The sequence below is a fragment of the Marmota marmota genome, unplaced genomic scaffold, assembly GCF_001458135.2.
Source record: "Marmota marmota marmota unplaced genomic scaffold, marMar, whole genome shotgun sequence".
NCBI classification, from domain to species: domain Eukaryota; kingdom Metazoa; phylum Chordata; class Mammalia; order Rodentia; family Sciuridae; genus Marmota; species Marmota marmota.
Window position 1 is genome coordinate 33379915 of NW_026000093.1, and position 19023 is coordinate 33398937.

General features: G+C 35.5%; 1 protein-coding gene across 16 annotated transcripts in view; it reads left to right on the forward strand.

Annotated features, from left to right (window-relative positions):
- Window positions 1–19023, forward strand: part of Ralyl (RALY RNA binding protein like) — a 650608-nt gene that overhangs the window by 507046 nt on the left and 124539 nt on the right. For all 16 annotated transcript variants that reach the window (XM_048782745.1, XM_048782744.1, XM_048782747.1 and 13 more), the window contains one exon: window positions 3623–3698. In XM_048782745.1, the coding sequence (XP_048638702.1) occupies window positions 3623–3698 (76 nt within the window). The remainder of the gene's footprint in view (window positions 1–3622; window positions 3699–19023) is intronic.

Here is a 19023-nt window from a genome sequence, read left to right on the forward strand (position 1 = left end):
CAGAGTCTCTGATTTGATATCAAGCTCTTTGATCCATTTTGAGTTAACTTTTGTGCATGGTGAGAGAAAGGGATTCAGTTTCATTTTGTTGCATATGGATTTCCAATTTTCCCAGCACCATTTGTTGAAGATGCTATCCTTCCTCCATTGCATGCTTTTAGCCCCTTTATCAAATATAAGAAAGTTGTAATTTTGTGGATTGGTCTCTGTGTCCTCTATTCTGTACCATTGGTCCACTCGTCTGTTTTGGTACTAGTACCATGCTGTTTTTGTTACTATTGCTCTGTAGTATAGTTTGAAATCTGGTATCGCTATACTGCCTGACTCACACTTCCTGCTTAGAATTGCTTTTGCTATTCTGGGTCTTTTGTTTAGTCTACGGCCATACCACCCTGAACGTGCCCGATCTCGTCTGATGTTGTATTTTTGTACAGTTTTTTTTTTTTTTTTTTTTTACCCAGTGTACTATAACAAACACTCTGTCACATATCTTATGGTACATACATGCAAGACTTTTTGAGGTTCACAAACCTCCTGGATCAAACAGTTGAACATTCTAAGTTTATTAAAAGCTGAAAAAAATTTTCCATAATAGTTTCATTAATTTACATTTATATTTGTATTGTACACATTTTCCAGTTGTTAGAAAACCTCAATGGCACTTGAAATTGGCACTTGAAGTTGTTGCAAATTCAGTAGCTTCAATTATAATTCCTGGGGTTTAACTTACATTTCCTATTACTAATGAAACTGAGCATTATTTCATGTGTTTCTTTGCCATTGCTTTTCCTCTTCTGCAAGTGCATTTAGTAGATTTTGCTTAATTTTCTCTTTGGTGTTTTGACTCCTGTGATATAAATGTGTTCTTAATATACTCAAAAACCAAATCCTTTATCAAGGACATTTTGTCCAGTTTGCTGTTCTTTTCACTGTCTTTAAGCAACTTTTGATGAACAGAAATTCTTAATTTCAATACAGTAGAATTTACCTGTTTTATGTGTTAAGGCTAGTGATTTTTATGTCTGGTTTAAGATTATCCTTCCATACTCTGAACTCATAAAATTTTTCTATTTTATTGCCTCCTAAAATTTTTATATTTTTGTCTTTCATATTTATGCATTAGTAATTGATATTTTTTTTGTCTAGGGTATGATAGAGGTCCAGTTTTATATTTGCCCTTGTGAGGAAGCAATTGTTATAGCACCATTTATTTAAAAGCCTATATTTTCCTCAAAGATCTTCTAGGCCAGTTCTGTGATAATTCAGATGTCCATATATGCCAATAGATGCATATATAGATATGTCATATGGGATTGTGAGTTTGGAAGTCCCTATTCTGTTCAATTGGCCCCTGTTCTCTTGTACTAATACTACAGTCTTGATCATCACAGCTAGAGAAATAAATCTTGATAAGGCAAATTTACCAACTCTTTTCCTTTTTCTAAATGTATCATGGCTATATTTGGTCTCTATGGTGTCATATAAATTCTAGTATCAACTTTTCAAACTGTGCATACACATAAAAAATATTGTGGGATTTTATTGAAATGGCATGGAAACCATAAATCAACTTGGGGAAGATTGACATATATGTTTTCCAATTTCTCTGTATTTGTGTAAATTTATTGTAAAATCTTTCAATGTGGTTTTATACTTTTCTTCATTAAGCTCCTTCAATTTTTCTGATAGGTTTACTCTTAGGTACTTTATATATATATATATATATATATAGTGTGTGTGTGTGTGTGAGAGAGAGAGAGAGAGAGAGAGAGAGATTGATTTGCTTTAAACTATGTATTAAACATATGTATTGCTATATAGGGATATGCATTTGAATTTTGTATAATTGGTTTGGCATCCAATCAACATACTAAACTTTCTCATTAATTATAACAATCTGTGGGCTTCAGGAAGGAGGTTATATTGACCAGAAATTACTGACAGTTTCATATCTTCTTTCCTATATCTAATATTGCATTCCTGACTTAATACACTGATTAGGTTATCAAGAGCAATCTTACATAGAGATAGTTATAGTAGATGCCATTTTAAAGTCCCTGATCTTGAAGAAAACTTGTTCAATGTCTCATTATTGGTTACAACATTTACTGTCCATGTTTTGTAGATATCCTTTATTAAATAAGAAATTGTCTTCTCTTTCTACTGATAAAATCCTTGACAACAACTCCCTCATCTCCACACCATCTCATGTCCCCTCTGACCCAAAAGGGTAGGAAAACTAAAACCCAGGTTCTGGCCTCAACAAATGTCTTTAAGGGCATGCCAGGTTCAGTGTCTAATCCCATTTAATTTTTGTTTTTGTTCATATGTAGGATGTTTTTCAAACTCCTTACTTGCTAGCTTCATGTTGTATTTATTTTAAGGGATATACTTATATTTCATTCATAGTGTTTTCAGTGGTAGATGACTAGGTGTATTTAGTCCACTGCACTAGCAATAGAAGCCTTCCCTTTCTTTTCTTTCCAAATAATATCCTTCACTTTGTTAGAAGCTTTTCTTGAAGTGTCTATCCTTTAGATTTTCCTTTTTAATCATCCTTTGGAAATTTTAACTTTATTTCATCTGTTTGTTTATTGCATTCCCAAACCTTCTTCACTCAACATCCCAATTTCTTTAAAGTGGGTCTAGATATTTCTTTAGTTCAAGTTTGATCAATTATATATACAATAATATATATGTATATTATATGTACATATATATATATAAAACACCCACTGTCATGTATTTAGGCATCTTCTATGATCTCAGAGACTCAATTATATCCTCAGTTAATGAAGGCAAAGGATATTCTCCTTTCTCCCTCTGACCACCCCAGAATTCTGTAGCATCACATTCAAGTTGCTGAGGATGTTTTGTTGTTCCCTAAGTAAATATGGTCCATATTATGATTACATGCTTCTAGCTTCTTTTTCTATGTAAGTGGAAATGGCATTGTGGGAAATTTAATAACCCTTTTTATGATTAAGGCTTTATTTCATACAAACCTTTATGTACACTGAAACGTTCTTGGCAAAAAGTGAAAATCAGAAGGATATCTCATTCTCTCTTGGTGAACGCACTTGTTCACCAAAACCTACTGTTTCTGACCAGATGATTTACCAACACATAATTTATCATTTTATTCTCATTATTCTTTTTAATTATTAGTTACTAAAAATTAGTAGATGAAATTATTTTAAAAAATCATAATGCAAACCCATGTTTCCTTTACCCAACTTGGGAAACAGTACTTTATGATGCAGTTTTACGGTAACCTTGGAGGTCCTCCCAAGCCCCACATCCTAATTCCTTGTACCTTGCTCAGCATTTTTTTTTCATAATGCTAATCATTTTCTAATATGTTATATATTCTTCCTGTTGTGTTTGTTTCTTACTGTCTACCTACCCCCAATAAAACATAACTTCCACAAGAACAAGAATCTATTTTATCATGACATTTCGCAAACTGTACCTGGTATCAAATAGGCACTCACTAAATACATGTTGAATGAATGAATGGCATACAACATTTTCATAATCAAATCGAAAAAAAAAAACTCTATGATTTTCTTTTCTAAAATCGTTTACTTTTTTAATAAATGCTATTTTATTCTGTTTGCAGATATCAACATGGCAGGGGAACCCAAACCATACAGACCAAAACCCGGAAACAAGAGGCCCCTTTCTGCACTTTACAGGTACCTAAACCATCACTTTTATGTGATATGTAGTGGTAAAAATGTCTTACAACTTTTTAAGACAATATTTCATGTAAGGAATAAACTTTTTTTGAGTCATGTTTTTTACTGGCATAAAGTAGAAGAGAATGTTGTTGAGCATCACACAGATATATCATGCAACATTTCCAGGAATCTTGAACGACTAACATTCTTATGTCTGCTCATATAACCATCTGCAACCCATTTTTCCAATAACATCTAATAAAAGTCTCTGATTCTGCCTGACAGGTATAAAGGTCAATGTTGAATAATTACTACATGCCATGTACTATAGGGGTTTTACGTATGTTGTTTAATTTAATTTTCAAAACAATCTTACAGTGTAGATCAAGAACCGTAGATTCAGTTTCTTAGTGATTTTTCTCAAGGTTACATCTCTGGTAAGTGATTGTCCTAGTCCTCAAACTCAAGCCTTCAGACAACATACTCCAAGTTATTTCCACTCAATGGCTCAGCCTCTTTCATTGCACTGTACACGTTCTTGTCATTTCCATTTCTCCAAAATAACAAATAGAATTCTTCTCTTCTTCAGAGAGACATATCCAATTCCTTTAGCCTTTCCTATAGTTACTTAGAACTGAGTCAATTTAACATGGTTTTTGTCCTGTTACATGCCTCAGTTTATCAGTGTCCACACCTATATTTAGAATTCCAGGTGGGTAGAGTAGACTAGATTTAGCACCTTTGTTGCTCTGTATGTACCTCTACTAAGTTAAATAAAATTCTGTTGATCTGAGCAAGAAAAGAGTGAACTCATATAATTTTCAGCTCTTGAAAAACAGCCACTTTGAAAAATAATCATGTTCTGTTGTCCCACTTCACGTACTTTGCCACTGGTTTTTGTATTGTTAAGTGCTGACTTCGCATCTGTCTCTGCAAAATTCCCTTTTGTTAGATATAGCCAATTGTTCCAGGCTATTGAGATCGCCTATCATCCAATTTATTAGGTCTTCTCCCAGATACGAATCATCGTTCACATCCACAGCCATAGAACTAACGTAAGTGTTGAGCAAGGCTTCCTATTTTACTGATATCATTTGGATAAAGGAGAATTAAGTTATATGTGTTAGATTACATTCGGATATAGTATAGTATGGGGAGAGTGCAGCTAAGGAGACCTCGAGCTATTTTCCAGTCCTTTGTTCTCTGAAAACTACCGTATCTCCTCTTCAGCCCAGCACAGCCTCATTTCCTAAACAATAAAAGAAGGGTCAGAACTAGATCACTTTCTAAGGTTCTATTCACACCTAACCCCCTCAGGGCTCTCTAGTATGCAACCATCAGAGATTTTTTTTAAAGCTGTATTGAAATATATAGCTTCATTTCCCTTGTTATTTTGGCTCTTTTACTTTATTTCATCTTAATAAGATATTTTATATAAAACGTAGAAAGCACAGGAAATAACAAACATTGATAATTAGCCACAGGCTTATATTAACGTTAAAGAGCAGAGATGAAGTCATCAACAAGGCAAAAGATACTTTCTGTACCTTGTTTGCAATAAAGGACAATATTGATAAAAAACTGGGCAATGCAGACTAATTTTTGATCATGTTCATTTTTTAATGTATGCATCGAGCCACAGCTAATACAAAATATTTGAAAAGTCACATATTCAAATATTAACAAAACAAGCTGGCCATGTGTAGCTTTTTTCTTTTTTTTTCTTCTCATCAAAGTTATACCAGTGTCTATGCCACCATATTAATTTTCATATTTTCCCTGTTCTCGGATTGTTTTGATTTCCTTATGAGAATGGAAGCTCATGACAAACAACAAATGTTGTTTCAACTGTTATTTTCTCTATTACTAAGTTATGTTCAATTATAAATTCAAAAGAATTAGAAACAATTTCAGTTAAATATGCTGTACTGTAGACAAATCACATTAGTGGGAAATGCTTATTTATCCTGCTTTCATCTGTTCACAGAAATTTAAAACTGGGGTACACTGAAATTGAAAAACAGTAACAAAGGGAATAAAAGGGAACAAATGTGCAGTTGAGAAAGCCCTTATATATACATTTTCTCATGCTTGCACAAGCTTAATAATAATAGTACTTCACTTTTATATGGGAAACTATATTTTCCTAGTCATTGTTCATCTGTTCATCATAGAACTCACAAAGCTGGAATTACATGCCTTGCTTTACAAATGAGAAACTTTACAAAAGTTACCAAGACAATAAAGGATCTGCTCTAGTAAAATAACAAGATTGGTAACTGAACTCTAGTCTTCAGCCTTCAATTCGGGTGATTTTGCCTCTAGACCACAGCTCTTTGCATTAACCACCTCAGCAATACAGATTATACAAAACAGAGCTTTTCTAGTCACCAGTAATCAGTCACATTTCTATCTATGAATACTATGCCAGCAGGTGGCAAAGGAAACATTATGCACTATATACTTCATAGGAATAAGAAGGTTGACACCTACTTACGTAATCATAGACACAGATTTTGAACTTTAGGTTGTTTATCTAACAATATTTGCATAATTATCTTGAAAGTATAAGATTGCATAACAGATGAAGTAATCTAGCTCAATATAAAGAATATGGCAGCAAATTGGAATGGAGATAGTCTCTGCTTTCCTATTCTTTGTATCTTTGCTTCTATTTTTTTATCTTAAATGAAAGAACTGGAACAGTTCCATTTATTCTTTCTTTCATTCATTCATTCATATAAAATATATTCAATACATTTATTGTGGTCTGTAAACTGTGGTAGCTACTTTTCTAGCCAACTGGCACAAAATACCAACCTGTAGGGTGAGAAGAGAGCATAATGAAATAAAAGTAAGTTATTTGGTCAGTTTTATTCTGCAGTTCTCTAGGTCCATCAGTTTACCAACAAAAGACATAATTTCATTCTTCTTAATGGCTGAATGCAACTGTCGTGTGTGTGTGTGTGTGTGTGTGTGTGTGTGTGTATCACACTTAATATATCCATTCATCTGTTGACAGACATCTAGGCTGGTTCTGTAACTTTGTTATTGTGAATTGTGCTGCTACAAATATTGAAATTCAGATATCACTAGTATGCTGATTCCAGTTCTTTTGGATAAATGCCAAAGAGTGACAAAGCTAGGTCTTATGGTGGTTCTATCCCTAATCTTATTTTTTTGTAGTTGTTGATGGACAGAATGCCTTTATTTTAATTGTTTATTTATGTTTTTATGTGGTGCTGAGAATTGAACCCAGTGCCTCACACATTCTAGGTAAGCACTCTATCACTGAGCTATAGCTCCAGCCTAATCTTTAAGAGAGTCTCCATATTGAGTTCCATTGTTGATGTAGTAATTTGCAGCCCCAACAATGAAGTGTCTGTTTCTCCGCACAATCTCTCCAGTGGTTATTATTACTTACATTATTGATGATTGCCATTCTAACAGTTTTGAGATGAAATCCCAGTGTAGGTTTGATCTGCATTTCCTTGGTTGCCAAGAATGTTGAACATTTGTTTTTCATATATTTGTTGACCATTTGATTTCTTCTTTTGAGAAATGTCTGTTTGGCTCATTTGCACACTTATTGGTTCGGTTTGTTGTTGTTTTGTTTTGATTCGATTTTTGCTGTGAATATTTTTGGTGTTCCTTTTCAGATTATGGATATTGATCTCTTGTCAAAAGAGTAGCTGGCAGGGATTGTCTCCCATTCTTTAGACCCTTTTTACACATGAAATAGGCCAAATTATGCTAAACTTACATGAGACTATATCACAATGAATCCCATTTTTATGTATAAATACAATGTACCAATTAAAAATAAATAAATAAATGGAAGACTAGTAGAGTGGAAGAACAGGATCAGGGGAACTATGAAGGGAAATAAAAAAATAAAACAAGCAATTTATGTTATGTGCATACATGAATATGTCACAATGAATCCCAGTACTTTGTATAATTATAATGCAGCAATTTAAAAAATGAAAAGCAAGTTATTGGTACAAAAATAATCTATAATTCACCTTTGTGCCCTAAACTGCTTTGTCTCCATAAGTATATTCTGTGGGGGACTGATCTGCTGAAAGGCCTTCTTCATTTGCATCTACTTTATCCCATCATCAGCCACAAAGCGGTATTCACAAGGGATGTGGAATATCCACTGAAACACAAGAGGGTTGCTTTGTGTCTTCTTTTAATAGGATTTTCACATTAGCCAAACAAAGTTCCATAAGTGCTTACTAGGTGCTTAATTTACATGGTATACATAGAAGATGCAAAAAAGAAACACAGTGAGGCTTAATAAGTCTTAACCATCTTGTGCATGAGTTAGAAGCATAGACAAATGAGGACAACCCAAGAGAAGTAAACATTAATGAGTTGCTGATTCTGTCTAAGGGGAAGTGAAAAGTCTGGGAAAGCTGCAGGAAGAAAAGGATACTTGAACAAACAGGCATTGCAAGGTGGACATGCTGAGCAAAGTGCAGAGGCAGAAGCATAGAAATATAGAAGAGCACCTCATGGTGGGAGCCAGAGGAGGCTAACTTGGTGGAGAATGTGTAAAGGGAACATTCCAATGGCCCAGGCTGTGAATATCCATATACAGCAGATAAAATAAATTTGACTTTTATTCTGAAGACAAGAAGGAATCATTTAAATATGTTGACTGATTGAAAATGGGCTATGAGGGAGTGTGAGTCACAGATATCCAAGATTTCTAGTTTAGGCAACTAGGGGCATGAGCGTGTGATTCAGATAGAAGAAACAGAAAGATGTGACAAGCAGTGGTGAGTTCAGGTATAAAGATGAGGGAAGGAAGTAAAAATAAATTATTTCAGTCTTGTACGTGAATCCATAAAGACAGACAATTCATTAAAATAGTACTTGCAATAAAAATGTCTCCCATTAGAGCCTATCTGTAAATGAAACATAATTAATCATTTGTGAACATTTCATAAATAGTGGACCTAGTCCTAATGGTGAGTGCTAATCCATTCTCAAGAGAAAATAATGTAACTTTTAATAAATTGCTGTTTCAAATGTGCAATGTACATCCATGGTGCTCTGAAATAATGATTCTCCCCCAGGAAGTAAGTTTTTCAGCATGCCAAGTTCCAATTAATGCTAAATAATTGCTAAAAGAGAAAAATTGTATGATGATTTTGCTTCTGCCTATAAAATAGACAGACCTTTTCTCCCTGGTTTGAGTAAAACCAACAAAGATACCAAAGAACAACTATTTATGAAAGTTTAACAAATAGAGGTCATTCACCTACAGGTATACCTCCTGGTTACAGAAAAGAGTTTAGTAAGGTAATACAAAAAGTGACATCTCACTGATTTCATTGAGATTATTAGGTACTGTTCCCAAATATGATTTAGTGGTGATCATATACATACCTTTTGTAGCAACCTTCCAACCCTAGAGAGGTGACTATGGGAATCAAGAATTGGATTTACCATGCAAGTAAATCAAGACTCCTTAAGGTTGCCAAAGGATAACCAATAGCTACTGGTGTCTCCATTTTAAGAACATCATGATTAGTGGTGGTAGCCATGAATGTCACTATGAGAGCTTTCATGATCGAAAAACTTTCAGAGTACTAACAAACAAAGGTGATTCTTAAACATAATATCTCTGGGGATTTATTTTTTTATTCAATCTATGTGAGTTCTGATATCATCCTCATGATGTCTGTGGCTCATATGGGAAGGGGAGCCTGAATTAGGGGACGGACGACCTGAAATATCACCTAAAACCTTGACAATAGAAGTGAAAGTCACGGAAGCTAATTTAGCTAATTCTAAGAGTAAAAATCAATATGGAGAAAAAGAATCCTGGACATCTCTACTTCATTGACTTGTGCAGTTTGCTGAGAGATGTTTACCAATTAGGTATTGATCATTTTATTTGTTTTCTGTCTCCTTTTATAATGTCAAGGATAATACACATTCTCTTTCAGAATCTTACTACTTCCAATGTCAGTGCCTCCCTCTGCCCAAGTAAAGGCTTTCTTCCATTTTACTTATCTCGCTTGGTTGGTCCACTCAGAAAGCCATCCAAGAACACGTTCTCTGGCTTAAAAGGGGGAGTGTGAGAAAGAGAGGGAAATGTGTTCTCCAGCCCCCCATGCTATTTGAAATAGACACAAAGCAGGCACTTACAGGCCTACCAGGTTTATTTTGAAAGTGTGTTTTTGCCGAGTCTGGGTAGAAATTGCAAGATTATAGCTCCTGTTCCAATCATTCCTGTGCAACCAAATCACTGACATGCAATTGCAGATATACACAAGAGAAAATAGGAAAAAAGTATACTTCTAAAATTCAAAGCTGAATATTCATTCATTCATTTGAATAATTAAGGGTGAATTCTAATTCAGAGTTCCCAAATGAATGTTGACAAGCTTTTATATCAGAAAAGGTCCCAAACATTCACTTTATTGATAGTTTAAATTGTGCATGTTTCCTAGGAGTATGTTCAGTGGAGAGAGTATTAGGCAGGCATGGCTCCTAACACAATCAGCATTACCAAGAGTTTGACCTTGATGGTCAAGTTGAATGATTTCTCATATTCTTTGGTCCCATAAAGAAAGATATAAAAGTTTCCTGAAAGATACTGTCTTTTAGGAGCCTAGAACTCAATATTATAGATACTCTACAAATTTTATCTATGCTTATTATGATGATCACTCAAAGAAAAATATGTACAATAAAGTATTTTAGAATGTTATTTTAAGTGACTCTTTAGCAATGATGATATTGGCTAAAATTCACACAACTGAATGGGTTAATGTTTCATATAACTTCCTAAAGAAAAAAATTTTTTTTAAAAAAGATTACTTTTACTTATAGCATAGTCCCCATAATTTTACACTAAGCAAATGTAACTTATAGACCTTTTCATTTAAACTGTTTAAAGAAATGCTGACACAACACCCATTAAAATAGTTCTGCCTCAGGCAATTCTCTGCTAAGTTAAAGAATGGCCTATTTGCAATTTTTCTGATATATTTTTAATACATAAATATCCATGATTATCATCTTGCATGTAGAAAGAATATGGCAGGGGTACGGGGAGATGGGATAGTGAAATTCCTTAATGCTGAGACTCCATCTCTAAGACTTTCATAAGTTATATTGTTAGTCTTCAGGTTGTTAGAAAGACTACATTTCTATTTGTTTGATTTGAGGTAGTTTAAGATAAAACTAAAGGAAACAAAACCATGTGGCCAACTTTAAAAAACAGAAAAACAACAAGAACCAAGAATTGCATGGGAATTGAGAGAGGGGTGGACCAAGTATGATCAGGCAAAAGTTAAATTATACTAAGGAAACTTATACAATGACAAAATGATAAATGTGAGCAACTTAGCTATGAGATTTCTGGCAGTCAAGTCTGAAAAGGAAGCATAATAATTTATGTAACTGTGTAGTAAATGAAAATGCTCAGTGAAAGAAAGTACTCAAATATATAAGGATTTTTTTCTGTCCTCTGACAGAAACTTATTATGTAGGCTTTTATATAAAATCATCTAAACAGAATAGCAGGTACTACCCTAAGTAACATTTACACAATACATACACACACAAAAAAATATTAAGGCAGATGGTATTTTTCTTATGAAATCTTGTAATAGAAGTTAAGGATGAACTTCCACAAAGCAAGATAAAGCAGGCCACAAAGGATTTCTTTCTACCTCTCACAAGGTAATTTACCATCCTGTGACTTCCTCGGCAAATTTGATAACCGGTAAAATTCTAGGAGTTGTGTTCCAGATAGTTTGATCTACGGAACAGGCTTGGGTTCAATATACCCACACAGCTGCACACTGGAAGGAGACAGAAAATACCAGTGGCTGACACTTGGTTGGCTTGTCTACCGAGCCTTAAGGACCAAAAAGGGGGAAAAAAAAAAGGATCATGCTTGGGGATTTGGGGATCTGCAACCTTTTACACAGAGACCCGTTTAACCTAATACTTGATACCTCTCCTTTGGGATAGGAAGAAATGGAAAAGGAATGATAAATCTAGTACAAGATTGAGCCATTACAATTTTATTTCATCTTTCTTGTCTTTTGGCAGACACAAAGAAAGACAACTGGATTTCACTCTGCTGTTTATTTTCCTCACTTTAGAAATTGCAGCTTGTCTTGAGCTAGTTGTTTTCCTTCATACCTGAAAACAGGGTTTTCTTTTGAACAGAAGGTCTCCTCATTAGCAGGACTCATGCTATGGCCTTTTGTGCCACAGATTCCTTGCATCTTGCTGTTTGTCTTCTACATAGTTTATTGAGGTCACAGCACAGAAAACGACACTGCTAGTTCCTACCAAAGCTTAGTAGGAAAGTAGAAAGGTAGGCATCTCACTTTGCTCCCTGACTGGGAGGAAGATACTTTGTGGGTTTTATCTTCCAAAGAGCAATGCCCTCCCTTGCTCTAAGTTGGGATGTTTACATTATCAGTGTAGATTTCTTTGTTTCTTTTTTTTTTAAACTGGTGCTTTTCAACAAAAAATAAAATTACATTAAAAATCACCAGATACAGTGACCTTTTTCTTGTTTTAGGACAGCCCTTGCTATATGATTTAGGGCCTTGAGCTCCCATCCTAAGATACATTCATAAGTTAGTTGAGTTTTATTTCTGAATGTTAACTCAGCCCTCTTTTGCTCACCACAAGCTCATATAAATCCACCTTCTTAATCTACCCATTTATTCAAGATCCAGCATATGGTTCCCCAAAATCCACAAGACTACATTGGAAGGGAGCATGAAAGAAATGTAAATGTTTTTATAGACTTATCTTTAAATAAATCAAATTAAAACTAAAAAAATATTTAGTACTAGAGCATTGCCTTCTCTTGGTACTCTCTTTAAATCAAAATATTTTTTAATGCATATGTCCTCTACAAAAAAAGGTGAGAGAGAAGGAAACCATTTGTTTTACTGAACAGGCATTAAACCAACATGCAATGCATATTACAGTCTGCCCATTAAGGGATTATATAGCCAAATAGATACAACCTACCACACACAGGTTTTCAACATAAACAATAATTAGTCCCCAAGTAAAAGGACTTCACAACACCATTTGTCACAGATAATTTATTCTAATTTAAGTCACCATTGATGTTAGTTAATTGACATGACCCAAAGGAAAAACAAGCTTCTAATATCCTTAAGAAAGGAGGTAGTTTTGCAATTTGGAACGATGTATCCTCTTAGTCTCCTCTCTCTCTTCCCCTCTCTCTCTCTCTCTCTCTCTCTCTCTCTCTCTCTCACACACACACACACACACACACACACACACACTGGAGAGAGGCACAATAGGGGTACTACCTCCCTTGATGTTTACATTTCAAAGGGATGGCTTGCAGATCCTGGAGAAAGACATTTCTGAGTCAAAGAACTGACAATATGCCATTCTTGTCTTCAAAAGGATCTATATATACATTTCAAGAAGAGGAGAAAGTACTTAAAATTAACAGGATTTTTTTTTCTTTTTTAAAGAAAATATCCAAAGGAAAACGAAAGGAGGGAAATCTCTTCCCTGTTTTCAAGAGGAAGACAATTAAGTGTCTTATTTTTAGTTTGAATTTGTCCTTAACTGCATAGGAGAAAATTGAGGTTCAGAGAGAAAGACCCACCAGCCAGGACATCTCAGAGCTAGGATAGAGACCCAGCTTCTCCACTTCCAGTTCTTAAACTAGTCTTCTCATAACTTTAAGTTTTTAAGTCTTTTGCCTTTTTTTTTTTTTTTAAGGAGGTACAAGTGAGGATACTGTTTGAGGATTGGCTTGTGTAAGACTGATAGAAAGGCCCTTCCCCAGCAGGTGGAACCCTTTGCCCCTCCTCCCTGATTATTCCTTAAAATATCTGCGAGCAGGGCAGGCTGGGGCCTCTCCTATAACACATTTGTTCTTCTAACACCCAACATAAATAATAAGAAAATTGTTGTGATGTAAAGAAAGGTTTAAATCCATACAAAATTAGAAGAAAAAAATGAATATTGACAGTATAGATAGATGTGGCAGATTCTTGAGAAACCAAACAGCCCTTTTTCTCTATCATCTTGTCTCACCCTTACTGTGGATGATTTTTTTAACCACCCAAAAGTAATTTTATATAGGTGGTGAATTCTCTTAAAATTGTTACCAAATTAAAGGACTTGGATTACACCATTTCTTAGTCTCTTCCCACTTCTAATATCCTAGGATTCCATTATTTACGTTCTAATATGGAGACTAAAAGTCAGGTATCTGCCTCATTATTGAGTTTACCCTTTTTTTCTTTAAACTCTGTTCAGTGTCTTAAATATTTCTATCTTTTGGCTGAGTAACTCTATCTATTGGAGTATATCTAAGGAGATAATCCTAAATATCTTAAAAATGTAAAAAAAATATGAAATTATTCCCAAGATGGTCTTTGCAGTTTTATTTATAATAGTAAGAAATCTGATTCAACCAAAACATGCAGCAAAAATGGGTATGTGCATCTCTTGATAAAGTTCACAAACTATTCATGACATGGAAAAGGATTTGGCATTTGATTAGAGAAACAAGAAGTACAAATATATAAATATCATGACTAAAACTATTTAACAAATGAAGCATAGGCAGAGAAAAAATACAGCAAAATATTAGTTGTGATTATCTTTTGATTGGTGGCATATGGATGCTGTTCCTCTTATAATGTTAATGTCTAATGCAAATTTTTCTTTAAGGAGAATTTTATAACAAAAAAAGAGAAATTTAAAAACAATTTTTTTTCCCATGGTAAATGATACAAGTCATACAAAAATAGTCATACAGACAACTATGAGGAATTTTTTGTGCTGGATTTTGGGCAAAGCCAGTTAAACAGAATCATCCCTTCATCTTAAGAACTGGACTCTTCTAGTCACCATGGTTATTAGAAAAGTTAATTTTCTAAAAGGGCGACTTCATTAACATTAGTCTCACAGTTCAGTGCAGTCCAGCAGCCCCTTATTGGAGACAGTTACTGCCAGATCTAATGGCCGGAAGTGGCCTGTCAGTCAGTTAATGCCAGGAGAGGATGAGGAGCTCCGTCTGCAGATGGAAATACAAGGAGCAGGGTGCAGGAGGGTGGGAGAGCAGATGAAGTCATCTCATCTTCAAAAGCTGAAAAGTCAAAATTGATGAGCCCTTAAGTGGTGCAATAAAGTAAGTAATCAGAAATGCCTGGTAATGGCAGCTCTTCCAACTACAGATTAGTGAGCTAGTAATAAGACAGTAGCTCCTGCCTGACAATAACTGTCCCTTATTGTACTTAAAGCCGTAACTCAGCTGCCTTGCTGCTGCTTTGAAAGGGCATAGTGTACGTGAGCTACAGATAGTAACAGAATAATGCCCAAGGTGCAGCCTTACAATGCAGAGAGTGGGATGTGGCAGAAAAAGAAGGCAGATGATGCGCTCCTCTTAACAGAGAAGACCTCTCCGTACAGGACGGCATGGTAATGAGCCTGAGTGCAATAAATGTATCTGGAAAATGCTTTTTAAGAATGATACATCAATAATGCCTGAATTTAAAAAGGAAATCGAGAAAGACCCGCAAAATACAGGTATACATGTGAGACAGTATTTTGAATTAGATTATTTAGCAACTGTTACAAGTACTAAGTCTTATTCTTTCTGAAACCATCTACAAAGGCACTATAATGATAATGTGATGATTCTTGAAGAATTAAATAAAATAGTAACTTCAAATGTTTGGTTTGCTCAAAATTGTCTTATTCTTTTTTTATTCTTTATTAGCCCAATTCAGTATAGCAAGTCTCATATATGTCTAGTAGTTTAAAATATGAGCTAAACTGAGTACAAAAGAAGTTGAAATGCTTAACATTAAAAATAAAGGTACTATGAAAGAAATCAATAATACCAGGTATCCATTTTCATTGAGAAAACAAATATATTTCTTTTTAAATACAATGCTGAAGAGAGGAAAATGAGAAAGACCAGGCTTGGGAGTGGGTGAGGCACAAAGTGGGTAGCAACTATTGTATTCAGTCTAGCTGGGAAGAGTTTCCAGCAAGGGATCAGTGAATGGTCCCTTTGACAGAGCAAAGCCTCAGTTGCCTGAAAAAAGAAGGTATGGCAGCTGGGCAATCCAGTTAGTAATCATCAAGGCCCCCATGAGGGATCTTGGCATAGAAGCCATTCTAACTTAGGAGTCAAAATACAGACACATTTTAGTGACAGACCAAATTGGTGAAGAGAAAGATAATAGAACAATATAAGTTCTTCACACAGAGAAACCCTGAGGGTCTATTTAGGATCACTGGAGACTTGCGGAAGAATTTCTGATCCAGCAATTTTGAGGGGATTATACAACCACCTGCCTGGAAGGATGACTCATCTCTTAGCTTCTACTAACACGCTCACTCAGGGAATGATTAAATTCAGTGCATGCTAGAGCCTCTCTCAGTGAATCTGGTAGAGAAGAAAACACAAATTTGCTAATATACTCTTTTTTCATTAATTAGTTATTAAGCACCTCTTAACAAAATGGGCAAAAATTCATGACCTCACCTTCCAAGTGTGAGGTAGCTGAAAATAAACAAAAATTAATTATAGGTTAGGAGGTAGTAGATGTTATAGAGGGAAAAAATCTCAGAAAGAAGGATTGGGAGTGGGGCAGATAAGTATTATGATTTTGAATAGGGCAGTCTGTGGAGATGGCTGAGAAGGTGACAGTTGAGCAGGCTTGAAGGAAGTGAGAAACAGGGAAGTTGGTCCTGGGGAAAAGTGTTCCAGGTAGAAGAGTTCCTAGCTAGCAAAGGGTGCTAAAGCAGAAGCATATCCATGGGTTTTCAAAAGCAAGAAGGCTGATGTTTCTGGAGCAGAAACAGTAAAGGTGAGGGAATACTGGTGGAGATAAAACAGTATCACGTAAGGATGTGAAGTTGCATACGCTCTTAAAGCAGTGTGGCTTTTTCTCTGAGTAAAATAGAGAGCCTTTGTAATGTTTTAAGCAGAAGAGTACTGTGACAGAACTTAAATTGTGAAAGGTTATGTTAGCTTTAAGTTGAGAAGCACTTGTGGAGGAGGAGCAAATGTGGAACATGGGAAAACAGACAGGAGGTGATGGTCATAAAAGTTGTAGCAGCTGAGATGTTTTTTAAAAAAAATTGTTTATGTTACTGGCATATTTTGAAGGTAGAGCCAACAAAAAAAAATTGACATATTGGATGTGGTCTGTCAGAAAAAGAATGGAGTCTAGTTGTCTTCATTATCTACTAGTGTGTAGCAAAATTTACTGTTACATTCAGCAGCCAGAAGTGGGGTCAGATGAACAGTCTGCTCTAGTGACTTCCAATTTGGTATCTGCATTTTTACTCCAAAGCTCGGCCAGGACTGACTAGAGCAGCTGTGGTAGCTAAGGGTCTTCTTCTACATGGTCATTCCCTGTGGCTAGCTAAGGGTTTGTCACATCACGATGACCTCAAAGTCGTCAGAGTTTTTACATAGTGACTAGCTTCAAGAAGGAAAGAAAAGCTGCCTGTTCTCTTAAAATCTTAATGGGAAGCTCCAGATATTACTTCTGCCACATCTTTTTTAAGGAGGGAAGTAATAAGGACAAAGATTCCATCCATCTTTTGATGGGCGGAGGCAAGGAACTGATGATGGCCAGATTATTTACCAGAGATGTCTCCCAGGTTTTTGGACTGAGAAGCCAGATATATGCAGTTGCAAGTAAATAAGATGAGGAGGAATCTCAGAAGAAATTGGAGTAGGCTGTGGAGGGTGACAGACACATGTATAGTTTTGAGTCCTGCTAAAATAAGGCATCTATTAGGCATCTTATTAAAACAGCAAGTTTGCAATTGAATATCCAATCTGGAGTTCAGAGGAGAGGTCTAGATTGGATATGCATATTAATGGATTCTCAGTATACAGATGGTGGTCAAAGCCATACGAATGGGTGAGACTAGCAAGGGAGTAAGTAGAGATAGAAAAGAGAATTCCAAAAATTGAACTCTAAAACACTCTAATATTTGAAGTCAGGTCCCAGAAAATGTGATTGGGAAGAAGCAGCTAGTGAGGTAGTTTGACAGGTATGAAAGCCAGAGAGGAAAATATGTTCAATGAGAATTAAGTGAATTAAATCCTCTTTAAAGTTTATTTTAGCTTATCATTTTCCTTTGGACTCAGCATTGTGGAGACTAATAGAGCTAAAGAGAACAACAAGATCTTGTATCTATCATGGCTCCATTCTTTATAGTTAACTTAGGGAGCAGCCCAAAAGAGGATGGGATTTAGACCCCGATGCCTACAAGATAGCTACAGCTTCAGGTGAGAAGGACTCTAATGTGAAGCCAAACTGCGCCTTTACCAATTAGAAGGAGCTTCCAGCATACTCCAAGGGTAGGTGATATTGAGTAATGCTGGTAAATGACTGGTATCACATAATTTTATCAGCATGTGCTAGTTAAGATCATTAAATTCTTAAATTGTCAGGATTTAATGTCTTTGGAGAACTGGAAATGGAAGGGTGGGTCAGTGCAGGATTTAGGTTACCCAGACAGATCCACCCATCAGACAAGTATGTCAATGGGAAGAGGGCAGAAACACAGTTTAGCAAAATACATGCAAAAGTGAGTTACTGTTTCCCCAATCCTGTAACAGACATTAGCTACAACATGGTCTGAATGAGTTTCAAATGCTTTACTGAGAGACGGAATGGGAGAGGGTGAGTTTGAGCCTGGGACCTGTAGGGGTGTGAGTGTGAGGTTCAGGTGAATAAAGTAAATGAAATTGGAGGAGGAAGAGGCGAAAGGAGGACAAAAGTCAGCTGCTCTCCCGAATTCCTGCTGTCTGAGAATACATGTATTCTGTCATTTAGCACCATTCACACTCTGCACAACTTATTATGACTGGTAATCAGATGACTGCAAGAAGATCATATTGACTCTGATATCTTCATTTTAAAGTAGAGAAAAAAAAGATAAATGGCATCAGAATTCTGCAAAGAGCAGGGCTGAGGATTGAGATCTGCAACCGGATAACTCTGTGACTGATTACCTGCTTCCTCAGACTGCACTCTTGACAGATGCACAGTTTCTCCATGGGATTTAACAGCCATTAGCAAGCAACTTAAAAAGACAGTGGAAAGAGACAGCCAAGCAGCCACTTGCTAGTTTTTCTTAAATTTACTTCCTTTCACAACATAAGTTTGAAACTGAGATGAGCAAATCTTCCTGCATGAAAATAATTGAGTTTGGAAACATTTCTTTTCAGAAAGTCATTTTTCTGAATATAATAGAAATATCTGAAGAGTTGTGTGTATTCCCTTCCAATGTGTGAGACAGTGAAGTTAATTCTAGA